At 36.3% G+C, this 15279-nt stretch overlaps 1 protein-coding gene across 1 annotated transcript in view; it reads right to left on the bottom strand.

Moving 5' to 3' along the window:
* Positions 1-946: 946 nt before the first annotated feature.
* The window catches only part of LOC146457894 (hemicentin-1-like), a 51151-nt gene continuing 36818 nt past the window's right edge, over positions 947-15279 (bottom strand). Inside the window, exons 7-13 of the mRNA XM_085091398.1 lie at positions 8272-8529; positions 7847-8113; positions 6800-7057; positions 6110-6373; positions 4873-5130; positions 4421-4687; positions 947-1338 (exon numbers count right to left, since the gene is read on the bottom strand). Coding sequence (XP_084947524.1) covers positions 947-1338; positions 4421-4687; positions 4873-5130; positions 6110-6373; positions 6800-7057; positions 7847-8113; positions 8272-8529 — 1964 coding nt within the window. The remainder of the gene's footprint in view (positions 1339-4420; positions 4688-4872; positions 5131-6109; positions 6374-6799; positions 7058-7846; positions 8114-8271; positions 8530-15279) is intronic.

Genomic DNA, 15279 nt, shown 5'->3' with positions numbered 1-15279 from the left:
TTTAGCTTTCTACAACAGAACCGTCTTAATCAGAGCAAGACAGCGTTTTAAATAAAATTTTCATCTTCATACTAGATCCATGATGCACGCGAATCACGGCGATCGAACATCTGGCAAATAATTATGACACTCGAGAGGAAATCCGACACGAAATGACAGATCTAGAACCTAGAACTCAAACGGGGGGGGGGGGGGGGGGGGTACTCCCTTATGTTACCTTAACGGGGACGTGCGGCCCGATAGGGTATGGTTTTCAGGGTGTTTTGTCTTGAACGGGGTATCTATTTCATCACTTTCTGTCTTACACAGGGTATCGCTACATGACCTAATGGATAAGAGTAGCTGTCTGTTTATTGGGCTTTTAAAGAACGAAGCATATTTCAATGAAGTAAAAGTAATCTGCAAAGGGCCGCCAATGGACGCTATTGTTATTCATTGTCATTTATTGATTGTCAATGCATTAAAGTACAGTAAGAAACTAGTGTATTCTTATTTCATTATAGTCTTAAACAGGGTATGACTTTGGGTTAACTGTCTTAGATAAGGTCAGAAAATTTTGCACTGTGTCTTAAACGGGATAGGGAATTCAGAGAATAGTGTCTTAAATAAGGTCAGGGTTTGAACGCCCGGGCCGCACCTCCATACCCAATTTGGGAGACATTTGACAGGCCAAAGCCTTCATGCTTTGATATTAAGTAATGGAACATAACCAAACTTGGTTAACTCGCTACTTTTTAAGTGTTTCTCTGGTGATGGGGTTCATTTCATCATGCGACACTATATAAACAAGGTGTAGGGCCAAGTCCCATTGTGAACATTGCCAAGATTTCTGTGGATTTGTTCTTGCAAATCCAGACAGATACATATACCAACGGTGAACGTGTGCAAACAAGAAATATGTTTAATTAGCCTTGCCCGAAAATCCAAGTTTATCTTCAAGCTGCAACTAAGATACATGTACAAAAAGTAAAAAACGTGTCATCTCAGATAATGTACAGTTACTGGATTCCCAGCTATAGCACTTACTGAAGCTTTGGCTACCTATTAATTCTTTGTACTGTATCCAGAAATGCTTAAAAAACTTACTTGTAATTTGAACCAAAATAGTTGTAAAGTCAGAGGCCAGGTCATTTGTCGCCTTGCAAGTGAAATGTTTATCATCAACTTCTTTCTCATCAATGAGCGGAAAATTTCCGCCAATCACAAAAACTTGACCCGTTGAGTTCGTCCAAACATATTCAGCAGGAGGACTTGCATCTGCTTCGCATTTGGTAATATTTTTATCCGTTTCATTTGCTCGCACCGTAGGCGTTTGAGGATGAGTTATATTCGGAGGATCTGAAAACGAAAAAGAGTAGAATGAAGTATGCACAGAGATGAAACGCTTATTCTAGATGACATGCATATTTCTTGAAGTTCGAGCTTGAGATTTGATGCTCGTTAGCTTAGGAATTTGTCACGGCTAAATGTCAGCCTGCACCCTTAGAGTGCCAAAACGGTAAAACTAGAAAATTTGAACGCACCACAAAAGAATACGATTAGATACCCTTATGAATATTTTGATGTCCATGCTATACGATTCCATGCCCAGCAACAAAGTAAATAACAAGTTATACGCCATGAGAAAATACAAAATGGAACTAAAGCTCAGTAGCTTTTGTTTGGATCCGATCAAAATTAAGCATCATATAAACACATACAAAATTATTACAGCAACACTAAAACTCATTTAAATGATTTAAAGGAAGTGACCTTTCCTGGGTCTAGAATTTCAATTGGCCTTGTGGGACAATGACCAACATAAGTAGTGTGTTTGTGCCAGTTTAAGACAATTAAACAGCTATACATACACAAATCGTGGACTAAGGGGGGCCTTTAAAGAGCAATATTTCTCACGGCTACATAAACAACTAAATAATACACAAAGATCTGCTAGTTGATAGATAGCAATAAGCATGAGCTCACAGCTAGTAATCCTCTTTCTCACCATCTGTTTGCGCCACTGGCTACATGATGTGGTTAATTAAAGCATTATTCAGCTAACTTGACACACAAGTTGACAAAAAAGCAACTTAAAGCATTCTTATTTAGGAAAGCTTTTAGCTTGTTTCAATAGTTTTAATGTTTAGTGCCTTTCAATATTTCAATTTTAAATTAGCATAGAACTTTAACTTATGTGAAGCGCTTCTGAATATTGCTTATAGTTTTAGTGCTATACAAATTCCTTATTATTTAAAAAGCTGTCACCTTTGGTACTGCACTACATTATTTCTTTGTTATCTTTTGATGTTTCCGAGGAAACGACCCTTGATTAAAATAATAAACAAATTACAAGGAAGTCACCTGACACAAATAAATAGGATAACAGCACAAAAGAACCGAGTAAATGATCGACTTACTGTGTGCAGTTCGCCACTAATCTCCCTATAGCTAGTTGGTAAAAGCATCTGACTGGTGTAAAGAAGGTCATGCGTTTGATTCTGGATTTTTATTTCTACCAAACACGTAACACGACTACATCCAACTTTTTATATCGCAAACACAGTATTTATGACAATTTATTAGCCATATCTTACACATTATATTATCATAGCAAGAGTATCGAAACATGTAAGTTTCATTTGCCACAGTTGACTGTGTAGTAATAATAATAACCATCATAAATAGTAACAATAATAATAATAATAATGATGATGATGATGATGATGATGATGATAACTCCAGTAAAATATGTTCTGAAATTTTGTTACAATTAAAGCACTCTGCCTCTGCGACACCAAAATTAATCGAAAATGGCTCCCCTCTCAATGAAGTAAAACACAGAAGATAGTTCATTTTGCATTATCTATGCTTTAGAGGTTAAGGATACGCTGTATTACCAAGAAGACAATTTAGGAAACGACTGGGATTCTTAACCCAAAAGGCAAGTGACAACAGGGCCCGCAGAGCGGGTTTTGGAGTGGGGGGCTAAAGCGAACGTGTTAGCGTGAGACAACTAGGGGGGTCCGGGGGCATGCAGGAGAATTTTAAACATAAGTCTTCTGAAATGGCTAGAAATGCATAAAAAACTGTCAACACTGATGTAAACTTTAAATGGTATCAGCTAAAAAATGCTTTCTTTTCTGTTGAAGAAAGTAGTCAATGCTTCAGTCTGGTCCTAATTACATTTGACCAACTCATCACGCTGATGAGGCAGAAATTTTCGACTTGTTTTCTTGTGAAAGTCAGCAGCTTGTAAAGAACCAGTTTCGTTGTCCATGTTTCCGTAAATCATATGTGCTTCTTTGTTCGTTATGACAGTGGGATTGAATGATCCAGGATGACGGTAGCTGTACATAATTATCCGTTTCAAATATTTGCGCGTAAAGGCGATAAGTAGCTTTCATAAAGGAGTGCCTTTGTGCAAAAACTCCCTCGAACTTATTTAGTGATGAAACTTTATCTTTGTGAAACACCGATCCAAGAACGAAAGAAAATGGAAACAACAGCTGAAATTCCATTATTTCACGGTTGAAATCTAGAATACGCTGAACTGGAATTTCTGTTTAAATAATTTATATAAATAAATAAATAAATAAATATAAATAAATAGTCGTCCGTTCAGCAGCAAAACTAATGACAAACTGTCTGAAATTCTCGGGTTTCTCGGAGAAAACCTTAATATACCTAATACGAATATGTAAGGTAAGTTGTTTCCGTAAGTGATGGATATGGTTAAGTAAAATAAAATAAAATATTTTTAACCATCCAAAAAGTGGGGGGGGGGGGGGGGGGGAGGCTCTAAAGCCAGCCCCTTGGACCCTCCACGTTCCCTGGACAATGGTTTCACCCAAGAACACAGGGGAGAGGAAGATCCAACTTCATATCTGCGCAACTTTCGCCAATCTGGCAAACGAAAATTTCTAAGAAATGGCAATGCTATTCTCGAAACTTGTAAATCGTCTCTTTTAGTATTCCGTTTGCTGCCATGTTCATATTTACGCTCGAGCATATGACTGGAAGAATGATCTCTAATAGGTTTCCACAAATCGTGAAAGTAAGACGACAAAACTCAACTTAAAAATCGAGCTCTCGATTGAGCAACGGTCCGGTTGATTACGGTTCAAGCCATTGGTCGCAAAGCCTCCTGGTATATTACCTAGCATCTTTAATACCACCAACTAACAACACTCCGTTGATCACCCTCCGAGAAGAACTTGTAACTCTACAGTTGACCTCTAGCATTGCCAGATTTGGCCCCGAAAAGTTGTGTTCTAGTGAGAGAATTATGTTAGTTTACCACATTCCAAGCGACAAAGGACTATTTGTCTTGTCATCTGCGCAAAAAGGCGACCAGGGTACGGCAAGGTTTAAGGATGATTTTTAACAACAATTAAATTTAATAATGTGATATATTTCCTATTCTCATACAAAGACTCACAAAGAACTGTAACATTTGCGACAGCTATTGCAGGATTCTCCACTCCATTACTGGCTGTACACTGATACTGGATCACGTGAATACGGTTTCCAGGTCTGCGCACATTTTTAACTGTGAGTAATGAGGCATTGGAGAGGACTTCAGAATTCCCGAGTCTTGTCCATGTTATGACAGGGTCGGGTTTGCCAGATTTATTACAAAATAATGCTGTGTTGTTCCCCTCCAATACAGTGGTGTTTGCTGCATTAATCTCTACGGATGGAGCGACTGCAAATTAAGGGAATTAAAGTGTTAGCTTAGATAAACAATAGCAAACTTCAAGTTCACCAAAGACATCTTAAAGGATACAAAACCACCAAAAACGCAAAGTGTGTTTAAATCATAAAAATTCGTAAACGTTAGAAGTACAAATGAAAGAAACAAAATGATGGTGATTTCATTTACAGACTCACCAACGGACGTGATGCTGACAGTTGCATTGTGTCCAGTGCCGACTTTGTTGATAGGAACACAACTGTACACTCCATCTTTGTCAACAGTGACATTAAACACACCTGAGCTGCTGTTACCAATGAGGCTGTCATTAAAGTAGAACTGATACACGTCGGCATCTGGATTGGCATCTGTACTGCAGGTAAGAGACACAGCAGAGCCACGTAGAACTGTGGTGTTACTTGGTGTAGTTGTGATGGATGTATTAGTTGCTGGATCTATAATGTAAGAAAAATAGAGTAAAAAACCTCACTTGTAAAAATATAAAAATATACGAAATTACAAAATATCATGCAAAACATCACACATTCACGTGAAAGACCATCGCGGATATATACGCAACTTAAGCAGTTGTGAGAAAAAAGCCTGAGAAAAGTTCAGGCTTGATCAGGATTCGAGGCCATGACCTCTGCGATACCGGCGCAATGAAGAACTCTTCCAACAGTACACGGTTAGTACACTAATTGCTTCCTAAAGTTCTATCCCCGTTTTATAGGATTTCCAGGCCTAGATTTTAAAGCATTGAAACTCCCTGACTTTCCAGGATTTCTATGATTTAGTGCGAACCCTGTACCAACTGAGCTATCCAGCCAACCGGGAACTGAATATATGAAGTATATACTGAAATGTAAATGAAAGACTCAAAAACGTTAAGCAGGCGAACTTGGGCAGTTATACTACAACTTTAAAAAGACTGATTTTACCTCCTGCGAATAACATTTGCCTTTATTCATCCATATTACATGGAAACACAAATGCTACGTTTCCATATGAATATATTTTACAGATTGCAGAATTTCGAAAACTTTAACATTCCCATAGGCTGACCTACCCATCTACCTATAACTGCCTGATTGATTTGTTCCCTTTTTTTTTCTTCTAAAAGCTCAGCAAGGTTTACCGAGAAACGTTTCTCTTGTTCCGATTTACCAACCACTAAAAAACAGACAGCTTATATTTTAAAAAGATCATATCTTTCAATTAAAGTTGTTTCAGTTGAAGTTTCATAACATCTATTCATAAATGTCCCAATAAAACACACTTACGTTGAAAAAAGTACACTGTTTTACAGACCTTCGTTTAAGTTTGTGTGAAGACTTTTCATCCTGAAATAGCAACTTACTTTCATCACACTCAACAGAACATCAAAACCAAAAATCAGTCTGGTTATTAGCATTTCGTAAATGAAAGACTTACAGTAAACAGTAACATTTGCAACAGCTATCGCAGGGCTCTCTACTCCATTACTGGCTGTACACTGATACTGGATCAAGTTATCAGGGTTTCCAGGTCTGCGTACATTATCAACTGTGAGTAATGAGGTGTTGGAGAGGACCTTAGAACCCCCAACTCTTGTCCATGTTATGACAGGGTCTGGTTTGCCAGATGTGTTACAATATAATGTCATGTTGTCTCCCTCCACTATAGTCATAGTTGCACTGATTTCTACTGATGGAGCAACTGCAAAATAAAGCAATTTGATTACGTGTTAAAGCGGTTTTTGATTCGTTGTTGCTTTTACTTTGGTTTTGCTTTACTACACTCTGTGATTGGTTAACAAAACTCGCGCCACTTTCTCAGCCACTGAGGAGCAGGACTAAAAGCAGACGTGACTTGCTCGCACCCGTATTCCCGCCCCTGGCACCGGCTACATGTATATGCTTCGAGTTCTGATGGTTCAATCTGTTAACGTTTGTTGTGATTGGGTAGAGTTTGACGTGGTTTTGGTTTACTGACAATTTCATGAAAAAACACTCTAACTTGGCTAAGTAACAACTATAAATTCCACAGAGATAAGAAATAAAAAAAAAATGTTTTAATTTCAAAAGACTATTGCTTGCAAGAATTGGCTAAAAGTGAGCATTCCTTATCTCTTTCCTTACTCACCAACAGCAGTGATGCTAACAGTAGCATTGTGTCCCGAGTCGACTTCGTTGATAGGGACACAGGTGAAAACTCCATTTTTGTCAACAGTGACATTAAACACACCTGAGCTGCTGTTACCAATAGAGTCATTGTTAAAGTAGAACTGATACACGCGGGTATCTGGATTGGCATCTGTACTGCACTTAAGAGACACAGTAGAGCCACGTAGCACTGTAGTGTTACTTGGAGTAGTTGTAATAGATGTATTAGTTGGTGGATCTACAATGTAAGAGAAACAGAGTTAAAGAGTTGAACAAAGTTATTACAATGTACTTAGTTGATAAACTTGACACTTCCTGGTTGTCCCTTGTTCAACCATTTGACCATGCTTATGATACAACCAGCTGGTAAGCACCCTTGGCAGGTTAAAATGGGTTACTTTAAGCGGTACTTGTAATGTTCCTTTGAGAAATTTAGTGTTGCAAATTTAGCACTGCAATCATAAACACGCTGCCTTTTCAACGAGGTTTATTGCTATCACTATTACACTCTTCACAAAGAATGATAAATTAACAAAACCGATTATTATCTCCTCTGCACAAAATTGGCCTTCCGTCATCCATTTTTCATGGAGACACAGATGAAGTATTTCTGTATGAAGTATTGCTGTACACAAATATATATTACAGCTACCACCTGTAGTTTCTGAAAACCTATGGTGATAAACCATCTATATTTTCTTTCTTTCTTTCTTGTTTCTTTGTATGTATGTGTAGGCGGGATTCACCGAGGAAATTGTTTTCTTTTTCTCACTGTCAATGATTACAAAAAAAAAAGAGGCGAACTTTTTAAAAGTTGACACAACTTCAAACATTTTGCACGTACGGATTAGAAAGGCCCCAATGAAAGAAAACCCTTGAAATGCGAAAGTACTGAGGTGGCACAAATGAAACGTTTGCATTTTTTATGGACCATATCCTGAAAGATAACTTGCTTTCACCACATCCCAGTGCAGAGCATCAAAAACAAAATTAAATCTGGTTATTATTTCCCACATTATAGACTTACAGTAAACTGTTACATTTGCAACAGCTATTGCAGGATTCTCCACTCCATTACTGGCTGTGCACTGATACTGGATCAAATTATCAGGGTTTCCAGGTCTGCGAACATTTTCAACTGTGAGTAATGAGGTGTTGGAGAGGACCCCAGAACCCCCAAGTCTTGTCCATGTTATGAATGGATCGGGTTTGCCAGATTCATTACAAAACAATGCTATGTTGTTTCCCTCCACTACAATGCTGGTTGTTGCATTTATTTCTACTGATGGAGCAACTGCAAATTGAAGCAATTTAAGCGTTAGCTTACCAAGGTAATGACAACCAATTCATCAGAAATCATAAAATAGTAACATGAAGTGGCCTTCGGGCATAAAAAGCTCTGCATGCAAGAATTGCTTTAATTAAGGAAAATGCTTTTATTTCGTGACTCACCAACAGCAGTGATGCTGACAGTAGCATTGTGTCCAGTGCCTACTTCGTTGATAGGAACACAACTGTAAACTCCATCTTTGTCAACAGTGACATTAAACACACCTGAGCTGCTGTTACCAATAGAGTCGTTGTCAAAGTAGAACTGATACACGTGGGTATCTGGATTGGCGTCTGTACTACAGTTAAGAGACACAGTAGAGCCACGTAGTACTGTAGTGTTACTTGGAGTAGTCGTGATAGATGTGTTAGTTGCTGGATCTACAATAAAAGAGAAACAGAGTTAAAGAGTAAAACAAAGTTATTATAATGTACTTAGTTGATAAACTTGACACTTCTTTGTTGTCCCTTGTTCAAACATTTGACCATGCTTATGATACAAGCAGCTGATAAGCGTCCCTGGCAGGTTAAAATGGGTTTCAATGTAAGGACCACATAGTGAACAGACTGTATTCTAAAAAAAAATAATAGTGCCTTGCTAATTAGACAATAAAAATTTTACCAAGCTCACTCTTCTCCTCACTCTAGAAAGAAAAGTTCTGTTTTAAGTCAAACCACTTGGATTTAGAAACATAACATAGGACAGTGTTTGCTGAAGGCAGAATTTCTACTTATGAAAAGAACATGAAAATAAATGAGTGCATACCGAGCAACTTAGTGACTGAAAGTGGAAAGAAAGGCTTTTGACCACCAGCATTTTCTATCCAATAAATGGGTAAGGTGCATTCACGAGCACAAATGGTGTGAAATGTAATTACCAATAAGATATGTCTTCTTCTTCAAGTGTAGGTGCTTCTCTTTCCTCGTTGGCTGTCTTTTGTTCTTCTTTACCAATTTTCTGATAATGAACTGTGCTCATGCATACCACAGTACATGGATTTTGTCAAACAAAAAAGCTGAAGGTCACGCTAAGCGAATCACCGTAATGTGAGATCCTGAGCTTCATCCATCATTCCTACACCGCAGGCCCAAATTACTGTCAAGGATATTATCATGAGCTACATAAAGAAATATGGATCCCTCTTTGCAAAAAAATATATAAATAAATAAACAATTAATAATAATAATAATAATAATAATAATAATAATAATAATAATAATAATATTAATAAATGGAAAAAAGATACTAAACAATGGACTCAACATAACTTTTTTCCTGCCTTACGTTTTAAAACAACGACTGCAGCCATAAAGAAAGTTGACACAGGAAATAAATTACCGATTCTCAAATTAATTTTGATTTCTCTAATATGTACTTGAAATATTAACCCTTTCTTTCTTTTCCTTAGTCTTGAGTAACAGTGAATTATCTTAACGGGGAGGAGGGGTTTCTCCCTCTTTAGTAGTGATTGTCGCCACAGAAAAAAGACAGTTAATTGTTTTCTTTTGCCAACAATATATATGCATTATTGACCAAGCGTGAGGTCAGGATGGCTGGATATTGGCCAAGTTCTTTTTTTGCGTTCTCATGGACCGAGACGAAGTCGAGGTCCATAAAAACACAAAAAAAGAACGAGGCCAATACCCAGCCATCTTGACCGAACAAGCTTGGTCAATAAAGGATTTATTATATGGCTTTATCTTCAAGTTAAAACTACAAAAACGAAATAAAACAGAACAAGAAACTGTTCTGCTCGGAAAGAAATTCTTCATATAGCCGGCCGGTATAAGATTCATTTTCAGTGCATTTTTGGATTAGCACGTAATCATGGAAAACAAGGAATCCTAAATTATCTTAAGGCTCTAACTTTATAATGGCTTAAAGGGAGTATACAATTATTGAGTACGAAAAAGTTTCGCAAGTGCGGGAAGATTTTAATAGAATCCGGCAAACTCGCCATTTTCAGCCGATCGCGCGTTGGCGTAAATAATAAACACTTTTCAAGTACACAGTTTTCGGTCTCCAATCAATGGTTCTTGAATGAAACAATACAATTTGAAATTATATGAAAACATTAGCCGAAAAATAGAGCGGGTAACTCAAAAAACTGAGCGAAACTTTGATAAGATTTTGTTGTTTACAACAAGCAAGCCACGGCTAAATTAAAAACGTGAGCTTCTTCGGCGAACTTGAGAAAAACACTTTTCTGAGCCGCTCTAGACACTTAACGCAACTTTCACTACGCTATGATTAAATACAGTCATTGCAAATCTAGAGAACTAATCAATTTAGTACTCGACTTGAGACAATAACTTTTACAAAATTAATCTCTACACACAGAGCAACTCACCGATTCACTGGCTCGCATTCATTGTGGCTGATACAAAATTTTCACTACACCTGGATGATTCTATTCTCCTTCCTTTCCTTTAGGTAAATGTTGACACGGTTTACCAAACATTTTAGTGAGCATTTTCCGCCAGAACAACGAGAAAATCGAAGAAAAGATTTTAAACTTTTGATGCCAAGCGGACGGGCAACGGGTAATCCCGAGCGGGCAAGATAGCTCCATCTTGCCCGCTCGGGTAGCCAATCACAGCGCAGGATTTGACTCATCTTGCCCGCTCGCGGAGCCAGCCATATAATAAACAAATCTTAAAAGTATTGTTGTTCATCGTGGTAAGGTGTAATTATTAGTACCTTACAGTGCAACGAACTCAACCGCGGCCACTGAAAAAACTGACACTTTGAAATTTAAAGAAATGTTCTCGTGTTTGATTAGTTTACAAACTACCAAAGCCAGACTCCTTTGTTGTAAACGTGACCTGTGATTGGCTGAGCAATGTTGGGTGGCCCCGGTTGAGTTCGTTGCACTGTAATACTGCTACCATTTCTAACCTTGATATGCATCATAGAGTTTTGAGTGGTTAACTGATTGTCTTTATGTCAGGTGATTATGTCGACTAGTTGAGTGTAAAATTCGTGTAAAATCTATAGCATTGTGGTTGTTGGTAATTGTAAGAAATTCTATCCTCATTGTTTCAACTACAAACCATTTGTTCGCTTCAAAGATATTTTTGTACCAGTAGCCTGCTGCAAGCTGGTAGATTGTAAGTTAATACAGCTATACCCATCGATAGTAAATTAATAAAGTAAATACATAACCATACATGAACATGTCAGCTAAAGATACGCGCACATTTTTAAGTGTACTTCAGTTAGTCAATGCCGGACAGCAGAACACCCATGGACACAAATATATGTATCTATCTTTTAAAACATGGCGTTTCACAGTATAACATTAGTACCAGTATGAACCAGGAGCAGACCAACGTGTGAAAAGAGAAACGAGAAAAGGAAAGGGCAGAAAAACAAGGAAATGAATTTATTTACAACCACGACGGTGATGCAACTATTCTCGATAAACTAAACTGCCTTTAAACATCACAGAAAGCCTTATCTGAACGTGCTGGTCATAGTTCCATAGCAAACTATGGGGGGTCACTGAGCTCGTTTTTTAGTTGGGTGTGTTTTTAACAGGTTATGTTGTTGCTATGATAACATATTGTGTTAGAACTGGGTCATAACTTGTTCACCAATGATTACGCATTTCTTTGACCGCATTATTGTTTCGTCAAATAATAAAGGGTGGAAGTATTGGTCCGCCAAAGTATAAGAGCTGGAAAATGATGGAAACATAAAGATTGTCAAATTACTCAAAGCACTAAATTTCAAATTTTACAATGGATGTAATTTTCTTTGTTTTTAAGAAATCTTTTTTTTTTTTTTTTTTGGCACTTTGCACACTACGGTATCGCTTTTTGCGGTTGAAATCCACATGTATATTTGAATTTCTTTTATTTCTTCTACTGCCCTACAAATAAAAGTTTCCAATAATTAGAATATAGCTTTTAGTAAATTAAGTCAAGGGGGATCCAACTACATGGTCTTGCTCGGAAAGTTAAATTAACTTTTTTCAATATTAGTGGTGCGAATATCAGTAAAAGACTGAGGCCAGAAACATAGTAGAGAAAACGATACGTTTCAGATTCAAAGAAGCAATAAGAGCATTGATCACTCGTGGCATAAGCTATTTTGAGGAGCTTAGCGTTAGTATAGAGAAAAAAGTTGAGTACATTGTATTGAAAAGTCCTAAAATATGATTTAAGGGCCACCCTGCACGGAAGCATTAAAAGCATTAACTTACTTAAACTTTGAAAATTTAGGTGAAATCGTCAAACGAAGCGGAACAGTCATGCTGTTTACTACATGTTGATATTTCGTTTTTGTTCTGTTACATCTCATCTTGTACTCAGTTAGTTACATGTAGTTAAAAAGAAATTTAAAGGATTATGCCACTTTTGGACAAACTGTTCTACATAGTGTTTCTCCATTCTGAACATCTCATTTGAGGCCTACCACCGATTTTTCACTTGCGATTTGTCATAAAAAAGAGGACAGATGTAAATACAAAGCGAACAAATTAGATTTAAATGTAGAATTGCTTATGAACAACAAACAAGTTGGCTCAAACGAAAACAAGTGGTGCAGAAAGCGAGAAGATAAGAGAGTAAGCTTGACTGCAAGATTCGGTCTTAACAAAAGCTGAATTTTATCGCCATTATTCGAACAATTACAGGTTCTTCAACTAACAATTTAAATTAAAATAACTGAGCAATAAGCTTACAATGGAGATTTAAAAATTTCGAAACTAACCTTCATTCCACTTGATAATTTTCCCAAAATAATCCGCTGGACCACATTTCAGTTCAGGTCTGTTTTATCCAGTCTTGGAACCATACCACTTGCCGTCAATTTCCATGTAAAACTACACCAAAAAATCCTCACCTTTCCACTCATTTGTTTTATGTACACTGTACAGCATTTTCCAAGAATTTCTCCTTCAAGGAGTCTAGTATTACAGTTGAATTTCTCGCCACATCGAAAACCCACCACTATATCGTTTCGCAAAACTTTCACTGATGGTTTCAGCTCTTCCAATTTTTGTCTCTCTTCTGTAAAAGCTATATTCTTTCATCAAAGTTTCTTCAGACAAACGAGTTTGGCTTTTCTATGCCATGTGTTGTCTTTCAAAGTTCGTAATTTTCTGCATTACACTGAAAAGGAAATCTTAGGCTAACAGTTGTAGAAAACTGCAGCTAGCTTCTGAAGTATTCGAAGACATTACCAGCAGCATTTCTTTACGCATCCATTCTTTTTATTCTTATTTTATTCTCGTTTCTTTTTTTTTTTTTTTAATTAAACTTTTTATTATTTTGCTAATTTTTTAAAGAGCAATGATGAGCGCTCTAAGAACATATTTGACTGGACAATTTCTGTAGTTGAGATATATATACTATCATTATTATTATCATTATCATTATCATTATCATTATCATTATCATTATCATTATTATGAGTTGTTTTTCCTTAAGGACCTTATTTTCACTTTCCAAATATTTTTTAGTCACAATACGATCATATACGATTTTTTATTACAAATAAGAATATTATTGTAACTTTATGACGTCTGTTTTTTCATTTAAAAAATGTGCTTAAAAATAGTCTCTTTTTTAATCGAAATGAATTGTAAATAGGTTTTAATAGTTCTTTTTTCTACTTTTAACTTGTAAATAGCAATTTGCTTGGAATATGTTAATAATTAAAGAGATTATTATTATTATTATTATTATTATTATTATTATCATTATTAATATTATTATGACCATCATCATCATTATCATCATTATTATTAATATAATTAATATTATTATTATTATCATCATCATCATCATAATCACTACCGAAATGAAGAGTATGTCATATACGGTCAGCTCTTGACTATCAAAATCAACTTGGACGGTTATATAACAGGACCATAGGTTCGTTTCCCTTACAGTCAACCTACGTTACGCATGACCAGTATTTCCGAGAATGAAATAAACATTCGAATTCTTCTTTGTACTCTCTGGCATGTGAATAGAAACTTGAATATTAATTTCTCTAGAAATCTTTCCAAAAAAGACCCATTGACTAAAAAAAATATCACAATAGTCAGTAAACAATCGTTATTTTTGAAATTCTTAATGCTGCAATGTAAAGAAAAATTTATAGTTTGAAACCATCGATAAACTAGGGAAATTTCTATGGGAACTGTCAAATCTCGCTGGCGATGTTCAAAAACTGACATGTAAATTTCAAAACTCCTTTTCAATTTAAAAAATACTGGCCACGCGTGACGTAGCTTGACTGTAAAGTGGACCGGACATCTGAAACTAAGCTACAATGGATTCAAGATCAGGCGCAGCACGGCCACAGCACGGCAACAATAGCCGAAGAACGGTTATCTTTTTCACTTAAAAATAACCACAAGAAGGGATTTCAAAGTAGAACAGGCGACCACTACTTCTCAGAATGAGAGAAGGAACTTACTTCTTTAATATATTATATTAGTAAGAAGAAATTGACGCATCAGTATCAAGATGTTACCCCTGACCTACATGTACAAGGTTATAAGTGGATGCAAGCCTAACTTTTCAAATCGTCAAGCTTTAGTCTTATACAAGCTGTGCTTCTTTTGTCATTGTAGACATTGTCGATATACGGTAAGAATATGCAGTCAATCTTTAAGTTTGTAGTTATCTTTTTAGACTTATGTTTCAAATAGTTTAGTTTTAGCTTACGACGTTTTTAATTTCCACTTAAATTGCATATAATAAGATCCGTTATCATCATCATCATCATCATCACTATTATCATGTTACTAATATATTTCCTACGTAATAAGAGCCAATGGCTTTAAAAAAATTATTATAAACCAGCCTGCGCTGTCACGTACCTAAAAGTATTTTATTTTCAATTTACTTCTTTCCCTTATTGCCACATAAAGTACGCATGGACAAGTATTAACAGCATGTGAATGACATCTTTAGAATTTTCAGAGCGTGTGCTTAGGAAAATTTATCAATATGTACAGCAGTGCCATTAAAAAGTGAAATCTTGAAACATTAGTTTTCATGCACAGTGTAATACCAAAAAGTATTATAATATATTCACATCTTGTAACTTCAAAAAAAAAAGGGCCTTTCTATTCATAAACAGAACAAAGTAATCCTTCCAATAGTAATTGT

This window comes from Pavona decussata, unplaced genomic scaffold (genome assembly GCF_977016875.1).
Source record: "Pavona decussata unplaced genomic scaffold, jaPavDecu1.1 SCAFFOLD_236, whole genome shotgun sequence".
NCBI lineage: Eukaryota > Metazoa > Cnidaria > Anthozoa > Scleractinia > Agariciidae > Pavona > Pavona decussata.
Note: the sequence above shows the minus strand (reverse complement) of the source record. Positions and strands in the feature narration are given on the sequence as shown.